General features: G+C 39.6%; 1 protein-coding gene across 1 annotated transcript; it reads right to left on the bottom strand.

The window, feature by feature from the left end:
- Positions 1 to 17,963: 17,963 nt before the first annotated feature.
- LOC109216595 lies at positions 17,964 to 19,929 on the bottom strand. The gene is made up of 3 exons (XM_019380765.1): positions 19,123 to 19,929; positions 18,491 to 18,856; positions 17,964 to 18,404 (listed from the first exon to the last, which is right to left on the bottom strand). Exons 1-3 carry the CDS (start codon positions 19,927 to 19,929, stop codon positions 17,964 to 17,966), a joined length of 1,614 nt encoding a protein of 537 aa, XP_019236310.1.
- Positions 19,930 to 25,780: the final 5,851 nt, after the last annotated feature.

The following is a 25,780-nucleotide window of genomic DNA, read 5'->3' as shown; positions in this document are numbered from 1 at the left end:
ATGCCAAAGTCTATGATTCTTTCAGGAAGAAGTCCGGGAAGGTCATCTGGGAAAACTTCTGGAAATTCTCTAACAACTGGCACAGACTGAAGAACTGGTGGTTCTAATTTGGGATTAATGATGTGAGCCAAATAAGCGAGACACCCCTTATCGATCATTCGTTGTGCCTTAAGGTAAGAAATAAACTTACCTACAAGCGATGCTGAACTACCCTTCCCCTCTAAGACTTCTTCATTTGGAAATTGGAACCTGACTATCTTAGCATGACAATCTAACATGGCATAGNTTTATACAATATGTCTTTTGTATATTATGTATCTGATTTATACATAGTAAAAATAAATTTCATACAACTATTTATATATTATACAATTTATCTATAACTTATCTACAGTTTTCATACATTATTTCTACTCAGTTATATACAACTACAATATCGTACAACTTCAATACAAATTTTACAATATGTCTTTTGTATATTTTGTATCTGATTTATACATAGTAAAAACAAACTTCATACAACTAATTATATATTATATAATTTATCTACAAGTTATCTACAATTTTATTACATTATTTCTACTCAGTATATACAACTACAATAACATATAACTTAAATATAATTTTTATACAATATTATTCAACTTTCATACAATAGTTAAATAATATATATATATATATATATATATATATATATATATAAACACAGAATATAACTTATTTTACTATTTTACTACAATTTCGTAAATATAAAGTATATCATGTCTTCTTCTTCTTCGAGTTTCAATCTGAAATTCAGCCAAAATCAAGTCTAATCTTCACCAAAACACCCTCAAAATTGAGATATAAACTCCAAACCATATTCCCAATTGTTTGCAATAACACCCAATCCAAACAAATAATGATTTTTAAAAACCCAAATTCGAATTCGAAGCTTCGAAGCTTTTTAATGATTGATAATGGTGGAATTGCTACTCTCTTTTCCTTTGCTTTACATTACTGAAATTAGGGACTGAGAGATAGAGAGAGAAGTAGAGAGAATCCCAATTCTTTGCAACAACACCCAATTCAAACAAATAATGTTTTTCGAAAATCCAAATTCGAATTAAAGAGAAACAAACAAAACAAAAAGCTAAACTTTTTCTCTGACTTCGAATGTGTAGGTGACCAGCTAGACTGTGCAAAATATTGCAGTGAACTTACAAAACTTTGAACAACTAATAAATATTTTGGTTGACTGATCTTCGAACCATCAGTTAATGAACCATCAGTTTTGTTTAAATTGATTCAAAGCTTCAAAGCTTTTTAATGGTTATCAATGGTGGAATTGCTGCTCTCTTGTGCAAGATACGTGGGGGAGGGGGTGGGATGTGGAGAGAGAAACGTGGGGGGAGTGGAAGATACATTAGAGTGATTTTATGACACTAATTATTATCATTACTTTCCTTAAAATGTACATAAATGGTAATTGGGTATATAAAATATAATTATAGTAATATTTGAGTAGGGAGGGTAATATAGTTTCATATAGTGTATAGGTGTAACAGCCCAGGCCGCTAGTGATATTGTCCGCTCTAGGCCTAGGCCCTCACGGGTTTAAAACGCGTCACTAGGGTCTAAGGCTTGTTAACTCATATACCCAGCATCCCTCTTGTGTTTTACCGATGTGGGACTCTGTCTAAAGTCTGGGGTATTATATACACCCAATCTTATGGACTCAGCGTCCTCGCTGAGGTTTGCCCCACCGCATGGGATTCGCCTAGACTCAGCATTGAGATTTGCCCCGCCTAACCGGGATTTGCCTAAACTCAGTTGAACTCTGACCCACTATCGGCATGGCTGACACAAGAGTGGCTCTAATACCATCTTTGTCACGACCCATTTTCTGAACAAGCCGGGACCGGTACTCGATCACTAAACATGACCGAGCGAACCATCTCTGCTTATCAAATCTATTATAACTCCAAACCTTACATGCAACAAGGCAATACTCTAACCAAATACTTTTGATTAATTTTAAATATTTAAATAAATCAACTCCAAAACTTTATTCGTAGTAACTACTGAATTACTGCTAAGTTATTATCAAAAACATCTGAATCTTAACCCAACGACTATGTTTATGAAGCCTCTACTGATATACTGACGCACTGCTCAGGACATGAGATTTCCTGGCCAGTTCTCTAAGTAAACAAAGAAATAACTAAATAAAGATGACTCAAAGGAATACTCCACGAACAAAAGCGGAGCTCACCAATAGCACTGGAAGAGAAAGAAGCCCTAACCCGTAGCCTGCTCGCCTGCAAAATTGGTGCCTACGTTGTACCGCAGACCAACGTAGGTTCCCAAAAGAGAACGTCAGTACCATCCATTGTACTCATGAGCCTCAACAACAGGGGACGCAACTTTAATACAATACACATTACGAGCAAAGAATATAAATGCATAGAAAACATAAAGCCTCTAAGAACAATTCTAAAATAATTGCATAATAGCAGTTTATGAATATTCTAAAAGAAATTCTTTTCTTTTTCTAAAAAAAAATTTACTTCTCTTTATACTTTGGGAGTTCCAACTATCCTGACTTAATTCTGTCTCAGTCACCGTGTGATCGGCACGGGTTTGATCCCAACCTGATCGAATAGGCCCAATCCACGAGGTGCCACTCGCTTCATGGTTCTCAGCGCTCATGTATCATACCTTAGCATGGCTAAGTAAATTCTCAGCAACGAGACCCTCGGCTCGTGTGCTCCCTATTTTGGCACAAGTAGTTTCAGGAAGTCAATGCCTTGGTCAGGACCCTCGGCCTGGACGATGACCCCTTCTCAGAATAAAGGATACTCCCAAAAATCTTTTCTTTCTAAAACTTCTTCTTGTGACTTTTCAAGTTTAAATCTTTTACACATAATCATTCCGGTATCCTTAAATGTAAGGCATGTAATAAGAATGAAATAAACATTCAAAAGTATTTATAAAGATTCTTGCTCCTTCATGAATTTTCAACATGAAAATGGCATATAAGAATAACACAAAAATCTGAGGATTTATGCACATATATCAAAATAATCATCTAAACTTTAGCTAGAAAATAATTCTAAGCTAATAGGTTCTTACTCACTCCAATTAAGTATATATCAACTCTTTTATGCAATTCATCAAACACTTTGTATGCGTGCTTTTGTGAGTTAAACCACTTTAGTAAAGGGTTATATCAACTCACCTCAAAACTTCTCGAGCCAATACGTAGGCCCCAGTCCAATTGACACCAGTCAAACAATGGATTCTACAACAACCAGTGCATTTTAATTAATTTTAAAATTTCGCACCTTAACGCGGAACTTTACTGTTGATATAGAGAATGAAGGGAATAACTATTCAGTTCTTACCTATTACTACTGTAGTGTAATTGACAATAGGGAATTTTATATATCTAAGTTCGAGAATTAGTAATTTGTAAAGAACCCTAGATTTTCCGTTGCCTGCGTGATAAGAAGCCTCTATTTCATACTGTTCTGATTTGTAAAGAACCTTAGATTCTTATCGTGCGATTTGATTCCCTTTGAGGATTATGCCTTCATTTCCTTTCCATTTAATCTTATGCGACGCGAAGCGCTGGTCATGAGTCGGCGAGTGAGTAATTGTAATGGTACTACGAATGTGGTGCGGGATGTTTCTCCCTGCGTGATTGTTTGAGCTTTTTTCGTCGCCTTGCGGAAGGATATTCTGTCGTTTCAGCTCAGTAGCTGTACTTTTGAGAGCTTCTAGGTTATGCACAGGTTGCTATGATGCTTATGAACGGTTATCGCGGAGTATTGATGAGAGGGTGGAATGCTTTCCTATGTGTCTGGGCAGCGAATGACTTGAGAGGAGGTTTACTAAGTGTATGATTTAGAGATCCAGTATCTTATTTCCGGCGGAGGAAAGGCAATCGAACTATGAATGAGCAGGCTTGGGTTGATGGGGTAATGAGACTTGGTATTTTCAAGTGTGGTGGAATTTTTATCTACGGCGTGGTGTCGTCATCCTCGATTGAATATATTAAGTTCACTGGTGTTATGATCTTCTACAATTCACCTTTGGAGCAGGATATTGTGAGATAGTATTGAAGAAAACGACTGTCAAAGATGGCGATGTGCGGTGGTTCAGGATTGAATCAGTGTTTCTAATGTCGATGGCTCGGGAAAGATGAACTTCAGAAAGGTTTAAAGTAGTAGTGATCTGTTGGTGCAAGTGCTACAGAGATAGATATTGATTTAAGGCAACAACTGGGTGGCAAAGGATGAGGAAGGACATGGGGGAAGTGTCTTATGGTGAAAAAACTCCTAGAAGGCCAAGTGTGGGGACAGGAGTTGAGTAGTTGCTTAAAGGAGTGAGTTTGACCAAAGTAGGAGAGTGGAAGAGTATTATATGGGTGTAGTAGCGGGATAACTACACGCCTTAAGGAAGTTTGGAATGATCTGGGAATGATAGTGGACGATGATTGGGTCTACGGGCTTAATTTGAATTATTGGCTATTATACGACGGGAGATTGGATGCAACAGAAAGGGAGTTGCGCGGTGCGAAGAAGGATTTAATATAACTTTGAATTGGAAGATATTATCGCACATTTAGTTGATGTCCATAAGAAGTGAATGGACTAGTACAATTGGTGAATTAGTACGGACTCAGGATGGGTTATTGAAGTCATAGTGATTGTACCCCGTGCAGCGACGTTGGAAGATGTCGGCACGTGGTTCCTACAGTTGGGGTTGTCTCCTGTGAGCAGATCAACGGTCGCGTGGTTGGCGAAGCTTCTGTGAAGGATTCTACCGGCTACGGTAAGGAGATCGGTCATGTGAATGTGGTTAATGATTCAGAGTATTCATAAAGGGTTTTACAGAAGGATTTCGAGGAATTTGCTTGTTTGATTGCGCAAGGTTATGTCAATAAGAGATAAGGAATCTTGGCGGGTTCCGAAGTTGTGTAATGGTGGCTTCAAGCTAAGTGGGAGAGTTCCACCCCCTACGATTGGGTTGCATGGTTATCTACTTGTGAGGTTTCGGGTTATCGGCTTTGTGAATTCGAGCAAAGGAAATGGTAAAGGTGTGCTATAGTTGGCCTTGTTGGCTCATGTTCAGGCTTTGTAAAGACTCGGGATTTGTGTCTCGTACGGAGGTGATTTTCATGGAAGTGATTCAACCGGGTGCTCCAGGGGGGTGGCTATTTATGTGCCAGCAGAGCCTTGGAGTTGATTACATTCGGGACCAAGCCAGAGTGGGTGACTCTCAACAACGGTCCTAGTGAATTCAAAGGTTAAAAATGTGGTGCCTAAGGATTCAAGCCCGTAGTATGGTTAAGAATCAAGCTTTTATAGCAGATTATGATAAGAGGCTCAGAATGATCTATGATGTTTTCGACTAGCAGTGTAGCATTGGGAGGAAAAAGAGAGAAGGACTTCGGATTCATGGAGGGATTATCAGAATGGGTGCATCAGTTGAAGATGCGAATGTGCGTGCAAGGAGGGTATGAAACGGTTCATGGGTTTGGAGACAATGTGGTCGTATGGAATGTGGTCACTCAAGATGAGTGCGGATCTAGGTTGGTGATGTAAGGAATAGAGCTAATATTATCTCTAAGGCAAGTTAAGGATGAATTAAAAGAAGTTAGATTGGTCAGCCATGGTTGAATTGGTATAGTAGTGGCGGTACGTCCAAGGCTCGATGGCCGCTGTAATTGTTTATATTTGGAAGTATTCAAGTATTATGGCTTGTCCTGTGTAGGCGGATCTCGGAGGGGTTATGGCAGTTTAGACTACTACTTAAGGATTTGAATGTTTTATGGTTATGAGGAGTTACTTGCGTATTGCTATGGTTCTCATGGAATGAATTAAGTAAAAGGTTTCTGTATGATGAAGTGTATACTCTATTAGTGGTTCAGGAGTTATGGTGAAATTCTTATACTGTCGCATATTGGCATGTTAGGTGCAGTGAGCGGTATGAAAATTTGGAAGTGAGGAACCGAGGTTGCGGTTTGGTATTGGCAAGGATGTCACGAGCTCGGATGAGCAGGAAAGGGATTTGAATGTTTAGAGTAAGCTGGTATTGTCTTCAGTGTCACCTGAGGTTGGTGGTTTTGTGAAAGAGGCTTTGCAACCTGGTTATGGACTCTTGATTTGCTTTACAGCGTTAGTGCGGCTGGTGGTATGGATGTGCAGACTAGTTATCTGGTGCGGAAGGTCGTGGGAGCGTGTCTCACAGGGAGATTGTACAGGTGTGACATGTAGTCACTCAATTGACCGGAAATTTGAACCAAGTATGGAGATTGTGGTAATGTCACTAATTTGAGAATTTATGCCTGAAGGGCACTCGGTTTATTGGGTTGTGGACCGTGGAGGTTTACTCTAGTTATGACGGTTGTTCTTGTGAGTTATAGAAAAAAAGGGGTATTAACGGACCCTTGGAAGGTTATTTGTCTAGTGCGGTGCGATCATAATCGGCTTGAGGTCTGTGGATGGATTTAAACATGGAGGTGGGCTCTATATCGGGTCGGATGTGTTCATTTCAGCAAAGCGCTCCTTATGGGGGAGTATTCGGACATGGGATGTTGTTTCGTCGTCAGCTGTTTCATGTAATGCTATATAGCGCCGTGTGAGTTGTGAAACGGCTTGATAAATTTCTTATGTATTGGGGTTCTGCGTAGCGATGTTGTCATGTGAGCAGGATGGCTCTTGTGATTGAAATTATATAGCGCCTCAGTTGTGCTTGAGTTTTGTAGCTTATGACGCTATCTGTCTCTCCAGGGATAGTGTTATGCACTTAGCATGCTTGCAACCGATATTCGATATTTAGTAATGATGAGCAATTTAGCTCGGTGTGTATCTTCTTATGTGAGTTCTATGTGTGGATCGGGTTGCACGCCGCAACGATATGATGTTGAGTACAGTTTTCTATATTCTAATTTTTGTGTGTTTTGTCTTCCATTTTCTAAGGAAGGGTCATATTAGCTGCGTGAGTCGAGTAGTCCCTTCCAGGGTTCGTTTTTCTTATGTATCACATTCGACTTGGTAGCCTATTGGCACATTGTGGCATCATATGAGACTTTTGGTCAGGTTTGGGGTGGCTTGTTGCCGAGCAGTTCGTACTGGGTGAGACGAGATTATTGGATCTAGGGTCGGTGCAGTCGGATTATATGAAGTATAATAAAGAGCAAAGGTCATTATTTGGCCAGAATGAGGTAATGGTTCTTGTCAGAGGTGTAGACTCAATGATTTGTTGACTCAGCAGTTGGTTATGAGTTTCCACGCATCTCTTCCGTCGTGGTGGTATTGCAAAAGTTGGGACAAGACTTAATTATATCATGAGGTGCATTGTGAGCATTAGATTCGAGAAATATCGGCTATTATGATCAGAGAATGCTATTATGGTCCTGTGAATGACATGGTGCATAGTGTGAATTCAGCAAAGGTATGCAATCTTGTATCGGTGCATCATGTGGTAATTTATACGGTGTTCATATGTCGGAAGCAGGCGTGGCAGAGAATTTCGGATGTTGAAACTGGGCTCTAAGGCTTATTTGCCTCAATGAAAGAGGTTATCTTTAGATTTGATCGAGCTAATGTGCCCAACTGAGTTGTGGTAGCACGGGTAGGTGCACGAGGTGTTAAGCAGCGATTTCAGACTACTTTAGTGCAATTCTCAGCACGTTCGAGGACGAACGTATGTTTAAGTGGGAGAGAATGTAACGACCCAACTAGTCATTTTGAGCTCTAGCGCGTCGTTCAGCGGTTTGAGGCCCTGAGTAGCTTCACTTCAGGTATTATGACTTGTACACATGGTCGGAATTGAATTCCGGGAAGTTCGGAGTTGATTTGGAGAGAGAATTCTTATTACGGAAGCTTTAAGTTGAAAGATTTGACTAAGATTGGATTTTTGAGTAAACGACCTCGGAATCTGGATTCGAAGGTTCCAGCAGGTTCGTATGATGATTTTGGACTTGGGCGTATGTCCGGATCGGGTTTTGGAAGACCCGGGAATATTTCGGCACCTATTGTGAAAGTTAGTATTTTTGGAAGAATTTCATAAGTTTGGGTTGAAGTGCCATTCAGTGTTATCGATGTCCGTTTGGGATTCCGAGTCTGGGAATAGCTCCGTATGGTGATTCTGGTGTTGGGAGCGCAACCGGAAGTGATTTCAGAGGTCTGTGGGTCATTTTGGAGTCATTTGGCTAAAGTTGGAAATGTGAAGGTTTTGGAGAAGTTTCACTGGAAGTGGACTTTTTGATATCGGGGTCGGATTCCGATTCCGAAAGTTGGAGTAGGTCCGTAATATCGAATATAACTTGTGTGCAAAATTTGAGGTCAATCGGACGTGATTTGATAGGTTTAAACATCGCAACTAGAAGTTTGAAATTCTAAAGTTCATTAAGCTTGGATTGGAGTGCGATTCATGGTTTTAGCATTGTTTGACGTGATTTGAGGCTTCGAGCAGGTCCGTGTTATATTAGGGGACTGAGTTGTGTGATTGGACGGGGTCCCGGGTTCTCGGGTGTGTTTCGGGGTGGTTTCGGAGCATTTCGGGCTGTGTTGGAACTGCTGATATTGGTGTTTGGTGTTGTTCTTCGCGTTTGCGAGGGTCCTCTTGCGTTCGCGAAGAAGGATTTGGCTTTTGGGAATTTGTTATTCGCGTTCGCGGAGAGAGTCTCGCGTTCGCGAAGCAGAAGAATTTCTGTTGCGCAGGTCTTACTTCGGAGGCTCATATCTCACAACCTACAACGAATTTGGAGATAATCCAAAAATAAAAGTTTTAGCCCTTTGTGTCTAGTTTTTAGAAAGATAAACCATTTAGTATTTGGATTTGTGTACGAAAAGTTATGGATGGTAGACTACAGGCTGTCCGGGAAGATGAAGAAGAAATTTGTGTTGCACATGGCTGATTTTTGCAGCTTATATCTCAAAATCTATAAGGAATTGGGAAATTTCCAAAACATGTAAGTTGTAGATCCTGGTGTCTAGTTTTCATAACATTAAACCATTTGTCATTTGGAGTTTTGTACAAAATTATATGGCCATTATACTTGAAGCTGTCTGAGAAGAGTTTGAAAATTGGTTTTTGAGAATTTTCTTCTTCGCGAACGCGACGGGGGTCTCGCAAACGCGAAGAAGAGTCGTCTGGGCAGTGTATAAGTGAAAAGAAATGGGATTGGCTCATTTCATCTCATTTCCTCTATGGGAGCCGACCTAGGAGCGATTTTGGAGCTCCATTTTCATCATCCATGTCATGGTAAGTGATTCCCACCTATTGCAAGTTAATTACTTGGATTATATCTAGATTTTAACATGGAAAATCATTGGAAATTAGTGGAAATTGGGGTTTTGAAGAAAAATCTAGAAATTTGGTATTCTTGGATTTTGACCACGATTTGGGCACGAAATTGGGAGTAAATTATATATTTGAGTTCGTGAGGTTATGGGTAGACTTTTTCTTCGAAAAATTTCAAATTCCGGGCACGTGCGCCCGAGGGCAATTTTGTCAACGTTTCGATCGGGGTTAGGAATTGTTATAAATTGGATTGTAATGAGTAATTGATCATATATCAACGAGTTTACATAATTATTGGCTAGTTTTGGAACAATGTGCATCGATTTGAGTTTTCGGAAGGGCATGGAATAACGGTTATGGAACTTTGGAGCGAGGTGAGTCTCCTTGTTAACCTTGTAAGAGGGAATTATCCCCATAGGTGAATTAATTGGATATGTGCTGCTATTTGCGGGGGCTACGTACGCACAAGGTGACGAGAGTCCGTGCGTAGCTACTATTATGCTTATGTCCGGGTAGTCTAGGACCCAAAAACATACTTTACGTGTAATACTTGTAACCTTATTGTTCGTTTAAACTGCTTAATTCATATCGAAGTGGCGAATAACTTTCTAAAAGAGTTAAACTTCATTTTTTGACTTGTAAAAGAGAAATTTACACCTCCTTGAATAATTGTTTCCCTCATGAAGTCTTGATTGACTGTTAAAATGTGTGTTTCTATGTGTACTGTGACGACCCGGCCCGTCGTCACGTTAGTTACCGCCCCGTTTTCCTTATTTTCTGCTTCTTCATGCTTCATTATAAGTGTCTTGTGTGAACGAGTTGATTTGGATTGGTTTTATAAGGAAATGAGACATTTAGTCTCTTTAAGAAAAGTTTATTTTGGAAAAGTCAACTGGACGTTGACTTATGAGTTAGAGGGCTCGGATGTGATTTCCGGTGATTCGGTCAGTTTCGGGGGATGATGTGTGACTTAGGAGTGTGATCGGAATTGATTTTGGAGGCCCGGTGTAGAATTAGGCTTGAATTGGCGAAGTTAGTATTTTGGCGAATTCCGGTTGATAGGTGAGATTTTGATTCGAGGGTCGAAATGGGATCGAGAGTTGGTGTAGCTTCGTTAGGTGATTTGGGATGTGCGCGCAAAATTTCAGGTCATTCGGAGGTGTTTTGGTCGGGTTTTTGATCGAATGCGTATTTCGGAAGTTTTAGAAGAACTTAGGCTTAAATCCGATGTAATTTGATGGTTTTGGTGTTGTTTGTGGTGTTTTGATGATTGGAGCAAGCTTGAATGGTGTTTTAGGATGGATTGGCACTTTTGGTTGAGGTCCCGGGGACCTCGGGGTGATTTCGGATGGCCATCGGGATGAAATTTGGACTTATGAGATTGCTGGTGTGCCTGGTTTCTGGTATTTCCGTATCTGCAAAAATGGAACCGCAGATGCAGTTGCGCAGGTGCGGAAAGAAGGTAAGCAGGTGCGAGTTCTTGGAAGGTTTGCTGTTTCCGCAGGTGCGGGCTGGGGGCCGCATCTGCGGTGCCGCAGATGCGGTAGGTGAGTTGCAGAAGCGAATTGGCGTGGCCTTGGTATTTCCGTAGAAGCGGACAGGTATCCGCAGAAGTGGGATCCGCAAATGCGGAGAGATGACCGCATAAACGGTCGTGGACTTAATGAAGATCCGCAGAAGCGGAGGTATAACCGCAGAAGCGGTAGCCGCAAATGCGGTGAAGGAACCGCAGATGCGAAAATCACTGTTCAGAGAAGGGTTTTAAAGCTCATTTTGTTCCGGGAGCTTAAGTTCATTTCCACCATTTTTGATCGACCTTGAGAGCTCTTGGACGGAAATTGAAGGGGATTTCGACTAGGTGTGATTGGAGGTGAGTTCCTTGACCTAAATACGTGATTTAATGGTAGAATTAAAGTGGAAATTTGTGGAAATTCATCAAAAGAGGGTAAAGCTAGAGCTTGGGAATTTGGTATTTCAAAGTGGAATTTGAGGGGTCGTATGGACTCCGATTTTGGTAATTTTGATATGTATAGACTCGTGGCGAGTTAAGGAATCCGGTGATGTTAATTTTCTGATTTTTCGAGAAGTGGGCCCGTGGCTCGGGTTTTGCCAATTTCGTGAATTTCGATGTTTTTCGAGTCTTTTCGATTCGGTTATATTCCCTTGGCCTATTGTAACGTATTCGTTGTGGCGTTGGCCAGATTCGACGCGCGAGGAGGTTGATTTGCGAGGCAAGGGCATAGCGAGCTAGGATTTTGGCCGGCTTGAGGTGAGTAATGATAGTAAATGATATCCTGAGGGTTTGAAACTCCAGATTTGCACAACGTAGTGCTATTTTGAGGTGAAACACGCGCTTAATGGCGAGCGCGGGGTTGTTTAATACTGGGGATTGTGACTTGGTCCGTCCCGTTTGATATTTTACCGCGTATTTGACTGGCTGATTTGTTTATCATCGTGATTTGGGCTTATTGCCATATTTTGGGCTTAATGTCGATTACTTGAATCCTTCGGGGATTGTTATCACTATTTCCTCACTATTTTGGTACGTTATTTGAACTCAGACCTAATAATTATACTATTTTGCAAACTCAGCCGCTTTAATTGAATTTTGAGATTTTAATGATATTTCACTGTTGTTTGGGCTGAGAACTATTATTTTATTGATGCCCGAGGGGCTTATGATGTTTCTGGACTGAGTGAGGCTTTCAGGCCTTGAGCGTGATCTGAGGAGGCTTTCAGGCCTCGAGTGTATTGTGAGGAGGCTTTCGGGCCTCGAATGTATCGTGAGGCTTTCAGGCTTCGAGTGATATGTGAGGAGGCTTTCAGGCCTCGAGTGTGATGTGAGAAGGCTTTCAGGCCTTATGTTGATATAGCGCTTGGGCCGTAAGGGGCCCCTCCGGAGTCTGCACACCCACAGTGAGCGCAGGTACCCATGTGATTTGAGAGTGAGCCCGAGGGGCTGATACTATGCTGTGTGACTGAGATTGAGCCCGAGGGGCTGTTATTGTATTGAGCGATTGATACTGGGCCCGAGGGGCAGTGTTACTATTCACTATTCATTTACTGTTTTACCTGATTTACCCGTCTTTAAGAGAAAATGAGACTTCATTTGACTTTTACTGTTTTACTGTTTAAAGTGATTTACTGCCTGATATAGCATTGTCTTGTGCACTTATGTGTTTTCATGCCTTCATTTATTATTTATTATTATTACTCACTGGGTCGGAGTACTCACATTACTCCCTGCACAATGTGTGCAGATTCAAGCATAGTAAAGTCCGCTCCTGAGCACTGATATTCTTCACAGGCAGGCAGCGAGTTGGAGCTTCGAGGTAGCTGTTGACGTCCGCAGCCCCTTGACTCCCCTATTTTATGTTATTTCAATTCCTTTATACTATTGTATCAGATATTCTATTTCTTAGACTTATTGTAACTCTGTAGTAGCTCATGACTTGTGACACCCCGGTTTGGGTTGTGTCGGGATGGTTTCCTTTGCTATTGTCGCTGTTCTCGCTTTTATAACTGTTTATACGCGTTGTGGATCTATTTATGCTAAGAAATTGTTAAAAGAGGTGTTTCCGTTTGTTCTGGCTGGCCTTGTCTTCATGAGAGGCGCCATCACGGCCGGGGTTTGGAAATTGGGCCGTGATAAGTTGGTATCAGAGCCTAGGTTACTAGGTCTCACGAGTCATGAGCTGGTTTAGTAGAGTCTCGCGGATCGGTACGGAGACGTCTGTACTTATCCTCGGGAGGCTGCAGAACCTTTAGGAAAAATTCCACATTCTTGAAATTCTTGTCGTGCGAACTTGTTGATCCGAGTACTAAACTTCTCTTTATTCTATCCTCTCACAGATGGTGAGGACACGAGCTACCGGACGTGGCGGACGACCACCAGTGCCACCCACTAAGACCACCAGAGGCCGTGGACTCGGTTGTGGTCGTGGCAGAGGCAGAGCAGCAGGGGCAGCGCCTGTTTATCCACCAATTGCCCCAGCTCAGGATCAGGCTCCAGCAGCACCAGTTCAGGCACCAGCTGTGCCAATCGTGATTCCTGGCCTTCAGGAGACTTTAGCTCAGATTTTGACAGTTTGCACTGGCGTGGCTCAGGTCATTTCAGCCACCACAGCAGCAGCTACTTCGCAGGCTGGGGGAGGCAATCAGACCCCCGCTGCTCGCACACCTGAGCAGGTAGTGCAGGGATTACAGACTCCAAAGGCACCTCCAGCTCACCCAGTTGCACCCGCGCAGGAGTTCAGGGTTCCAGCTATGCCCGAGGATGAGCAGCGTCGTCTTGAGAGGTTTGGTAGACTCTAGCCTCCGACATTCAGTGGTGCTGAGGGCGAGGATGCCCAGGGTTTTCTCGACAGATGTCAGCGGATGCTCCGTACNNGGCAGTCTTACTATTCACTATTCATTTACTGTTTTACCTGATTTACCTGTCTTTAAGAAAATGAGACTTCATTTGACTTTTTACTGTTTTACTGTTTAAAGTGATTTACTGCCTGATATAGCATTGTCTTGTGCACTTATGTGTTTTCATGCCTTCAGTTATTATTTATTATTATTACTCACTGGGTCGGAGTACTCACATTACTCCCTGCACCATGTGTGCAGATTTGGGCATAGTAGAGTCCGCTCCTGAGCACTGATATTCTTTACAGGCAGGCAGCGAGTTGGAGCTTCGAAGTAGCTGTTGACGTCCGCAGCCCCTTGACTCCCCTATTTTATGTTATTTCAGTTCTTCAGACTATTGTATCAGATATTCTATTTCTTAGACTTATAGTAACTATGTAGTAGCTCATGACTTGTGACACCTCGGTTTGGGCTGTGTCGGGATGGTTTCCTTTGCTATTGTCGTTGTTCTTGCTTTTATAACTGTTTATACGCCTTGTGGATCTATTTATGCTAAGAAATTGTTAAAAGAGGTGTTTCCATTTGTTCTGGCTGACCTTGTCTTCATGAGAGGCGCCATCACGGCCGGGGTTTGGGAATTGGGCCGTGACAAGTACCTGCGCCGCATGTATGATTCACGAGCAGGGTGATTGTTTATTTATATTTGATCGCATCGCACGTATGATTCACGAGCGGGGTAATAGATGCATCTATGGTTCGCGCCATTCGACCCTCTGGCAGTGCACATTTTAAATATTGTTGGATCGGGTCGTACAACCTCGGCATGATTTACACATGCTTGTATTGCTTGTCTTGAAATTTATTGAAGTTGATATTGTTTCTCCCTGGCTTGAGAATAAATGTATAAATGATGAAAAGGAATTTGGGAATTTCCAATAAAAGAAAGAATTGTTTACTTGATTCATTCTATTGAATTACAACCCTGTTTATAAAATCCTTGATTTATTATATTGGTGTATCATTATTGGACCACTAGTAAGTGTCGAAGTTGACCTCTCGTCTGTACTTCTTCGAGATTAGACGAGATACTTACTGAGTACACGTTGTTTTCGTACTCATGCTACTTGTTGTGCATTTTTGTTGCACAGGCACATGTACTTCTAGCGACCCAATGGATGTACCACCATGGATGATACGGAGATTTAGGTGAGCTGCATCTCTCGAGGCGACCCGCAGCCGGCATAGTCTCTTTCAGTGTATAGTATTTACCTTCTGTCCAAGTTGTATTCCGGACAGTTATTGTACTTCATTTGATTTTCCTAGAATTAGCTCATGCACTTGTGATACCGGGTTCTGGGATGTTTATGGGATTATTCAGTATTTTGAAATTGTTAAAGATATCATTATTTATTCAGTGAAATTTATTCTTAATTGTTTAAATGTATAAAAGAAGTGAATTCAGAAATATCTAAAATGAAAAGTTACTAGTTATTTAGTGTTGGCTTGCCTGACAATGGTGTTCGGCGCCATCACGACCCTTAGTGGATTTTGGATCGTGACAATTTTTGGAGAAAACAATTCTTGATTTGTTATAGTTGATATTTTGTCCAGATATTTCACAAAAAAAATCAAGACCATTACGAATTGTGGAGCAAGTTTTATTGTTTGGTTTCCCCATTAGAACTAGATCATCTGCAAAAATAAGTGTGACAAGGGAGGACCTTTAATATTGACTTATTATTTCACATTACATATTGTTCACTTTTTAGTTAGAATTGATAGATTAGTGTTGTCAAACATTTGCATAATGTTATGGCATTATATTAATTTATTTTATCAAACATGCATTCCATGATGTTCTTACAAAATATATGTTTTAGTTTTTATAATTAATTAAACTAAATATTATTAATTTGAAAAATATATATCAATTATTTTGATAATATTAGTTATAAATATATGATTACTAATTAGTGTATATTCAAGAAAAAATATGCATCTTAAATACCACATTAATATCATTTATACTTATAAAAATTATTTATAGGCATATATTTATTATATTAACTTTTACGTTTCGATAATTACTTAATTTAAAATTTAATCTTACTGTGTAATTACACTTGTGCAACCAAATAGTACGCTTGTAATTTCACTGTAATTATGTTATGGTAAACAAACAGGTCATTGTAATTACTAGAATGTGTAAGTGCTAGGCTGTGTAATTACTAGTTTAATAATTACACGAATTTCAATTATCGGGTGACTTTCCAAATAGACCCATATTGATTTTCAATCTGTTAACTGAGCAGCACAATAATTGCTTCTCTCACACTTTTGGTATTAATATGTCTCGTCCATGTTGTGGTGAGAGATCAATGATCATGTTATATGATTTACGATCTTGAGTCATCTTACAGTCATTACGAAAAATAGGCGATCCACTCATATTAGCTAGATTGTGTTCGGAAAGTCATACGGAAGTTAGACTTTAGTGTACCTTGGTAATTACATGATTCCGTTTGTTTATCTGTAGTAATACTTGTAGAAATCCACCATTGTTGAGTGGAAGAAGCTAGTTGAGAGGATCGAAGAAGAAGAGACAATGGAGGGAAAATCAATTTTAACTAACTTTCTGAAAAAGAAGCCAAAAAATACATACATCCCTATACACATATATAGACTTTCACTACTTCATCCATCACTAACTTCTACAACTAACTTCTAACAAACTAATACAGCTTTACAAGTGCATCAATCACGTGTTAATTTCTACACCCCCCCCCCCTTCAAGCTAGGTGTGGTAAAAATATTCAGAACACCAAGCTTAGACATCAAATGATAGTGTTGAGCAGTTCCTAGTCCTTTTGTGAGCAAATCTGCTTCCTGTTCTTCTGTTGGCACATATGTTGGATGTATCAATCCTTGTTGCACCTTTTCCCTCACAAAATGACAATCTATCTCTATATGTTTCGTTCGTTCATGAAACACTGGATTATTAGCTATCTGCATAGCTGCTTTACTGTCTGTATAAAGTTGAATTGGAGTAACAACCTTTATTCCCAATTCTCTGAACATTCCAACCAACCATATCAACTCAGACACAGTCAAGGCCATGCTTCTATACTCAGATTCTGCTGAACTCCTTGACACTGTGGCCTGCTTCTTAGATTTCCAAGATATCAGTAATCCACCAAACTTCACAAGGTATCCAGTGACTGATTTCTGGAGTTAGGACAACTTGCCCGGTCTGCATCACAATGTGCACTAAGAGTCATGTCCCCAACTGCACGCATAAGAATTCTAATCCTTGGCTCATTCTTCACATACCTGACTACTCTGTATGCTGCTTCAAGATGACTGCTTGGGAGCTTGCATAAATTGACTCAGAGTTTTTACACTATAAGCAATATCAGGTCTTGTCAAGGTCAAATATAAAAGCTTTCCAATAAACCTCTGATAGCTCTTCACATCTGCTAGTGTTGGATCATTATCCAGGTGACAATGTTCATCATACTCAACAGTTGTAAGTCGTTTATTTTGTTCCATTGGTGTAATGGCAGGCTTAGCACCAGACAATCCCAATTCAGCTATAAGTTCTAGAGCATACTTCCTTTGGCATAGAAGAATTCCTTTTGCAGATCTGCAGACCTCAATGCCCTGAAAGTATTTCAAGTTTCCTAGGTCTTTAATCTTGAAAGCCTTGTGTACTATGATCTTTGCTTCCTGAATCATTGTAGTGTCATTGCCTGTGATTAGAAGGTCATCAACATATACAAGTATAAAAACTTGCTTTCCACTCTCCTCTTTGATGAAGAAGGAGTGATCATGTTTGCTTTGCATAAAACCTGCAACCAATAGAGCCTCTGTGAGTTTCAAGCCCATTGTCTTGATGCTTGCTTAAGTCCATATAGTGATTTAAGCAGTCTACAGCCCTTAGAAATCCCCCTTTGGTTGCTGAAACCAGGTGGCAATTGCATGTAAACTTCTTCCTCAAGATCACCTTGAAGAAATGCATCGTAGACATCCATTTGGAAAAGAGGCCATTGATGCATAGCACCCAATACAATGACTGATCTCATTGTGGCCATTTTGCCAACTGGAGAAAAGGTCTCCTGATAGTCTAGACCTTCTTGTTGGCTGTAACCCTTGGCAACAAGTCTTGCTTTAAATCTCTCAACTTCTCCATTGGACCTGTATTTAATTTTTTATACCCATCTGCACCCAATGGGCACCTTACCCTTAGGAATATCAACTATCTCCCAAGTATTGTTCAGAACCAAGGCATCCACTTCTGCCATGGCTTCAACCCATCATGGGTCCTTCATGGCTTCTGTGTATGATGTAGGTTCTGTCTCTTGTGAGGTAGCAGTCAAGTAAGATTGATAAGTAGCTGACAAGGCACTATAGTTCACATAGTTGGATATTGGATATGTGCAGGTGGATGATGATGCTCCATTGACTGGGCAGACATAGTCTTGCATCCAAATAGGTGGCTTGGAACCTCTGTTGGATCTTCTGAGTTGTACAGCTTGAACTTCCTCAATGGCTTCATTAGCTGGTGTCTGCACATTATGATCAACCTCAGTATCTGGTAGCTGTTCACCATGATCTGGATCAGCTCCTATAAAGTTATTCTCTTGTTGTATCACTTCATGACCATGCTTAATACCTTGTTTGACTGCATCATGCCCTTCTCCTGACACATGTGGTTGTTGTTGATGCAAAGAATAGCCTTCCTCTTTTGATTTCAGCTCTAAGAACATAGGATCTTATTGTGTATCATCCTTCCCAGTTGAAAAGGAAAAATGTCTTCCTTGAATGTGACATCTCTACTAACAAAGAACTTCCTTCTCCTTAAGTCATATAACTTGTATCCCTTCTGAGATACTAAGTATCCCATGTGAATAGCAGTGATGGCTCTACGAGAAAATTTGTCCACCTTTTCTGTCACTGTAGCAAACCACAGACATCCAATAGTTCTTAGGTGTGTCATATTAGGTGCTCTCTTATGAAAAACCTCATATGGAGATTTCCCTGCTAGAACTGAAGAAGTCAGTCGATTAATAAGATATGCTGCAGCTAGTACACAATCTCCCCAGAATTGCAAAGGAATGCTGCCTTGAAATCTAAAAGCCCTTGCCACCTCCAGGACATGTTTATGTCTTCTTTCCACAACTCCATTTTGTTGTGGAGTTGTGGACAGCTGCTTTGATGCAAAATACCATTATCTATCTAATAATCTTGACATTCATGACTAAAGAACCCTGCACCATTGTCAGTTCTTAGCACTTTGACATTCCTGCCAAACTGTGTATATACCATTCTAAGAAAGGATTTTAACACAACAACAGTATCACTTTTCAATTTCATTAAAAAAATCCAAATCATCTTGGAGTGATCATTAACAAGAGTAAAAAATTATCTATTTTCATTATATGTAGGCACTCTATATGGACCCCAAATGTCTACATGAATCAAATGAAATATGTCTTCAGCTCTGTTGCTACTTAAAGGAAATGGTTTCCTTGTCTGCCTAGCTAAAGGACATACAGTGCAATTATTGAGTTCACAATCAGAAAACTTCTTGTCTTTAAGGAAATCTAACTGCTTCATGACTTTAACTGGCACATGCCCAAGCCTTCTATACCAGGTAGTGAAGTCTGCTTGCATTCCTTCTAAAAGACAACTGCTGATCCTTTGTGCCATTTTATTCCTGTTAGACCCTTTAGGGATCAGTAGATAGAGACCACCCTTCTCCTTACCAATCCCCTTCACTTTCCCAGTGTATAGGTCCTGAAATACACAGAATGTTGGGAAAAAATTAACTGAGCATTGCAGCTCCTTAGTTAATTTTGACACAGACAACAAGTTGTATTTAAAATCAGGTACACACAACACATCATGTATCACATCATGATCTGTAAGTTTGTAAATTCCTTTGCAGATGATAGGCACAGTCTTACCATTTGGGAGGTTCACATTACCTTTACTTGAGTCAGGTAATCCAGTCATTGTTTTCAACATTTCACTATTAGATGCCATATGGTCAGTAGCACCAGTATCTACAATCCAGTAGTCACCTAGATCCTCTAGAGATTGAGAATTAGCATTACCTGCCATATTTGCTGCATGTTCTTCTGATTTGTCCTTGCTTATCATCTTCATGATCTGGTTGTTTTGCTCATCAGTAAAGAAGTTGAGCATTCCTTGACTCATCCCTGCATTATACTGATTTGCAACAGCATTTTTGCCAGAACTGCTATCACTCATAGCCATGTTAGCTTGCCTATACTACTGTGATTTCTTCCCCTTGAAACCATATGGATATCCAACCAATTTGTAACAGGTATCTCTTGTATGTCCTTCGTTTCGACAATACTCACAGTACAAATTATTGAACCTCTTAAACTTTGACTGACTATCTCTAGAACTCATTAGAGCAGTAGAATGATTTACTTCATTTGTCACATTAGTATGTGAATTAGTCACAAACACTCATCTTTGATTTTCTTCATTTATTAACTTTGCATAGGCACGACTGACAGAAGGTGATGTAGATTGAAGTAAAATCTGACTTCTAATTACATTATAGGATTCATTTAAGCCCATTAAGAACTGAAAAAGTTTCTGCTGTTCCAAGTGTTCGATAAAATCTCTAGTTCCAGCCGTAATAGGAAGAGAAGGAATCATGGAATTATATTCATCCCAAAGTGACTTCAACCTAGAATGATAAATTGAAATGCTAGATGTACCTTGAGAAATGGTAGCTATCTCCCTCTGAAGGTTGTAGATCCTGGATCCATTAACTTTATCAAAACGATCCTGCAGATCTAGCCAAACTTCATGAGCATCGCTAGCATATACGATTCCATTGACCAGATCTGGTGAAACCGCGTTCATAATCCATGTCAAAATAGTAGCATTCACTCGCTCCCATTCTTCCTCCAAGTCGACTGTAAATTGAGCTTTTGTACAGCTCCCATCGATGAACCCTAGCTTGCGCTTTGCTCGCAATGCAATTACCATCGCGTTGCTCCAAACTGAATAATTCTCAGTTCCTTTGAGCTGTATCGATATGATGACATTTCCAGGATTATCAGAAGGTTGCAAATACAGAGGATGACGGGGATTGTCAATGTCTAGATTCGCCATGACTGACTGTCAAAAGTTGGCTTCAAAAGTTTGAACTGATGATTTCAGAAGTTGTATCAACTGATTAATTCCTAGCCTCGATCGATTTACTCGAGCTTTGATACCATGTAGAAATCCACCATTGTTGAGTGGAAGAAGGTAGTTGAGAGAATCGAAGAAGAAGAGACCATGGAGGGAAAATCAGTTTTAACTAACTTTCTGAAAAAGAAGCCAAAATACATACATCCATATGCACATATATATAGACTTTCACTACTTCATCTATCACTCACTTCTACAAGTAACTTCTAACAAACTAATACAGTTGTACAAGTGCATCAATCACGTGTTAATTTCTACAATACTTATTCTCTAGACATAATTGAGAATTTCATGTAGCTAAAATTACATCTGAATTTTCAATACAAAAACTAATTGCATTACTAGCCTATATATATATATATATATATATATATATATATTTCATCGGCTATTATTTTGGGAGCGACTAAAAATTATATTTTTCTCAATTTGTTTTCCAAATATAAAATCTTCCTTAAACCTCTGTTCCTCCTTTACTTTTTTTATTTCGTTACGAGAATCTTTTGTTAGGATAATTTATTAGATCACAATTTTATACTCCATTACATATTTTTGTGGCAGTGAGGTAGTATTCCACGTGATATTCATCTTAGTAAAATGTAATGCCATGTGCGACGGTATTGCTATGGTGAATAAGGACGTTAAATGTGGAAGGATATCTTTTTTACGAGTACAATAACGTCGGGCTATAGTAGATCAATAGTTATAATAGAGAATATAGATAATGCTTTTCGTATAATAAAGGGATATTTTTTACCCTTTTTCGAATCATAAATTCTATATTATATTCATGTGAATTGGTTAAAAAAGATTAATTTGCAGTCGGATCTTTTATTAATTGCTTCAAATAAAAATGCTACTTACTTTTGAAAGATGCCATATATTCCACTTTCTTTTAGGGAAAATCTCACTTTATACCTATTAGGGCCAAACTATTTACCTTTTAATACCCATCCCCAAACTATTTACCCTGCCTACCCAGTCGGCCCAATCTATTTACCCGGCCCCTATATTTCACGCGGCCCAATCTACCCATCTCTCCCTTATCTTCGATCCAACCCATTCTTCCCACGATCTACCCATCTCGCTATTATCTTCGATCCAGCCCATTCTTCCCACGCTTTCCTTCTTTCTCTATCAGTTAACAGAGTACACTTTCCATAACTCCATAGCCAACCGATGAGAACGCAAAAGTGAAACACATTCGAGTTGTAATTTTTTTCTTCCGTATTCCGTTCTAATCTCTTCGTCTGTACCTATTTTGGGTGACATTTTTGCTTTGGGTGCATTTTTTGCTTCTGAAAGTACATTTTAGTGAAAGTGGATTTTCAAAATCATAGGATTTTTATGTTTTCCTTTGTACTTTTGTGAATCAATGTCTATGGGTTGTTGTTTTCTCTATGGGTCGAAAGAGTTGTGCGCGTAGATGGTGGCGCTTTGGACAATATCATTCTTCAAAACAAGTAGCTGCTGAATTCGTTGCCTCAGCCATGTCTGGGCCTAGTTTTTCCTTATTTTCTGATTCTCAGTCTCCACTTAGTCGTAACCCTAGCAGTAGTCATGTTGAAAACACAACTGAAAATGTAGAATTAGAGGGTGGAAAAGGCAAAAATATTAATGCCGCGTCAGTCGATGAAACTCCCTACCTGTCATTACCCGACACAAATTCCGAACCAGTCATAGGAGGTGTTTCTGTGACTGATAAGGGAAAAGGTAAAGTTGTTGAGGATTCTGAGTTAGGGGGAAGCCGACGTGAATCCGTGCATGAAACAGAGACTCAACCAGTAGATCTTGATTGTAGCGATGATTCTCAGTTAAAGAAGAGAAAAATTGGTGTCGCACCCAAGAAGGTAATTTTCTTACAATTATGATCTTTGCGATTTTTAATGTATAGTACATTGTTATTTTTTGATTTCCTGTTATGCTTTTGTATTATATTATAGTTACAATCAGTTGTGTTAATTTTTTGAATTAAATAGACAGATTAAATTAATGTTCTGCTTGAGGTTTAAAAAAATGGTCGTCGATTCACTAGTGCCGTCAATCAGTAGCTGTTGTTTTCAACCAAATTTATTGAAGCCAGAGTTGCTCTGTGTGATTTCTGATTTTCAGGTTTGCATTAGATGATTTTGTACGTGATCTAGTGTTTAGGCCAGTTGATAGTGGTAGTGAGAAGCAAGTATGGAAGGAATGGGACCGTGTAAGTTATGTGTGCAGAATGAGCTTTTCTTTATAGGTGGCATGGTGTGGATGGGGTCAATGTGCAGAAGCCCCACGGACTTGGTCCACTGGCATTGATTATAGGCAGGCATCGGGATAGAGTGATCATGTATGGGGCGTTTTCTGAATAACACCCATTGTCCCTTTTGAACCATCTGAAGAATCCCTTAACCTTAAGTAATAAGTTAGGACATGATTGACTTATTTTCTAATGAAAATGATTTGTTGAATTGGTGCTAAGTAGTAGACAAAAAAAGATGCCAGGTACTCAGTTACATGATTGACATAGTACTTGAGTCTGGAAGGAGGCAATGCTATTGGGTTAAAGAAATCTTTTGCTTAGAAAGCATGTCCACCAATGAGCGGCCCATGATTTTCAAATTTTGTAAGGAGATCGGCAGTCACTAGGTAGGCAAAATTTAGTTTCAAAAGCTTGAAGATGCTCTTCACGGCTAGTTACGAATCATCCTGAAGCTCTGTGTCTTTCTGCTCCTATGTTTGTTTGACAAAGGTTCCCTTGCATATCCTGAGAGCCAAGCGTGATGTTAGCTTTTAGATACTTCTTAAGAACCAATATGTCCCACTTACCTTGGATTAGGAATCAGCTTCTATTTTTGACTTTAGACCGTCATTCCGATGGAAAGAGGGATTCCCTTCTTTTATCAGTTAACTATACTTGCTGCTTTTATGTTTCCTTCATAGCAATTCACCAGATTGTTTGGTGATATCATGTGATGGTAGTCGGTAGTGAGTGAAAATGAATATTTTTACAGCCAAATCTGCTATATGTCCCCCATCCAGACTTTGCTGTTTATGCAGAGTTAGCAACTTGAATAAGCGGTATTAGAGAGAACCTGATGAGTTTAAGGCACATAATGAATCACCTTATGAAGAAGCTGGCAGGCTAAGTTGAGCTTTTTTTGTAATTCACAATCTAAACCTGTGAGAAAGACACTCACCCTAAGGTTGTAAAACTTGTATAATTTCTGGTGCATGCAGCAGCTCTTTTGACTTCTGAGGTCTTCTTCTAAAAACTTGCATTTATGTTCTTTATCTGATTGTTGCGTAACTGGTGTTTTGTTGCAGTGGCAATGGCACGCATGATATTTCCCATAGAAGTTTTGTGCCTATAGACATAGTGTATGTGTGTTATGTGATAGTTTTTATAGTTATAGACAGTTATTGGAACAACACCGTACAACTATTTACCCTGTTAGTATAGCTATATACTATCATATGCTTCTGGATCTTTTTTTAGCTGTCTTCGCTATTTGTTTTTCCTTTAATAATAGTAGTATCGTACAGTATCTTGAAAATACTTTATAGCTGCATTCCTTTTTGCTTTTTCTCTTTATTCCTATCTGTTATGTAATAGTAGTATAGTCATTTGTAGTTGCCGGAAATTAGTCAGTATAATTGTATACCCTGCTGGTATAATTATATGTCGTGTTGGTATCGTATGGTAGTTGTGATATTTTTAGTTGGTTTAGTTGCATTTTAAGTGAATTCTATTTCTGAAATTATTTTATATGAACATGTTTTGCAGTGTTGGGATTTCCTTGTGCCTATTGACTTAGATTATAAACCAAAGGTTGATTGGGATACCAACTGCCATGTTATTCATCAATTGAAAGCGAATTTATCAAAGAGGCAACTTCGACTTTTTAAGAAAACATGCTTTGGCTATTTTTTGGATCTGCCACCAGTGATTGTGCAGATTCGGGTTATGCACCATTTGCTTATGAGAGAAGTACATCATGAGGTGAAAAATGAGATGCGGTTTGTAGTGAATGATTCTAGGTTGCGGTTTGGCTTGGGTGAATTTGCACTTGTTACTGGGTTGAAATGTAAGGGTGATACAAGTATAGAGAGCATAGCAGAGAATAGGTTGATTTCAAAATATTTTGGGACTGCATCCGTGACATTTGCCCAACTAGCAGACTGTTTTAAGAAGAAGAAATGGGAAACGGATGATGATGCGTTGAAGATAGCAGTTCTTTATTTTGTCAACAGCTTCTTATTTTCTCAACTCAAAACAAAGGCTATTTCACGGTCTTACATTGACTTGGTTGAGTCCGGTGATTTTAATAATTATCCCTGGGGTATAGATGTTTATAAAGCTACAATTGACTCGTGTTCCAACAAGTTTCAAGATAAGCCTTCTTTTTATAGACTTGGTGGCTTCCCGTTGGCTTTACAGACTTGGTTGTATGAATGCTGCCCAAGTTTGGATGGTCACTTTGCTGATCATCTTGGAAACAAACTTCCACGAATTTTGAATTGGGTAGTCATGGGTCAAATCCCGAATGAGCGAGTTGCTTTGCGAATGTGTAGCTTGCAACGCGAGCAGGTAATTTTCTCATAGTTTTATTGCCTCTCTTAATGTTTTGGTACAGTAGTTTAGTCACAGTTGTAGCAATATCCCAGTTTAGTGATATACTCTGTTGGTATACATGTATACTATATTGGTATCATGTATACTATATCCCAGTTCAGTGATATACTCTGTTGGTATACATGTATACTATATTGGTATCATATGGTAATATGGATCTTTTTTCCTTCATACTTTATTATCATTTCTATTTCTAACTAGTGTGCTTAATAATTGCAGCTAAAGAACATCACCCCAACTGATGATGAGAAGAAACAATTTGGTGTGCGTGGTCTAAGC

Source organism: Nicotiana attenuata, unplaced genomic scaffold (assembly GCF_001879085.1).
Source record: "Nicotiana attenuata strain UT unplaced genomic scaffold, NIATTr2, whole genome shotgun sequence".
Taxonomy (NCBI): domain Eukaryota; kingdom Viridiplantae; phylum Streptophyta; class Magnoliopsida; order Solanales; family Solanaceae; genus Nicotiana; species Nicotiana attenuata.
This window is presented reverse-complemented; position numbering and strand designations above follow the sequence as displayed.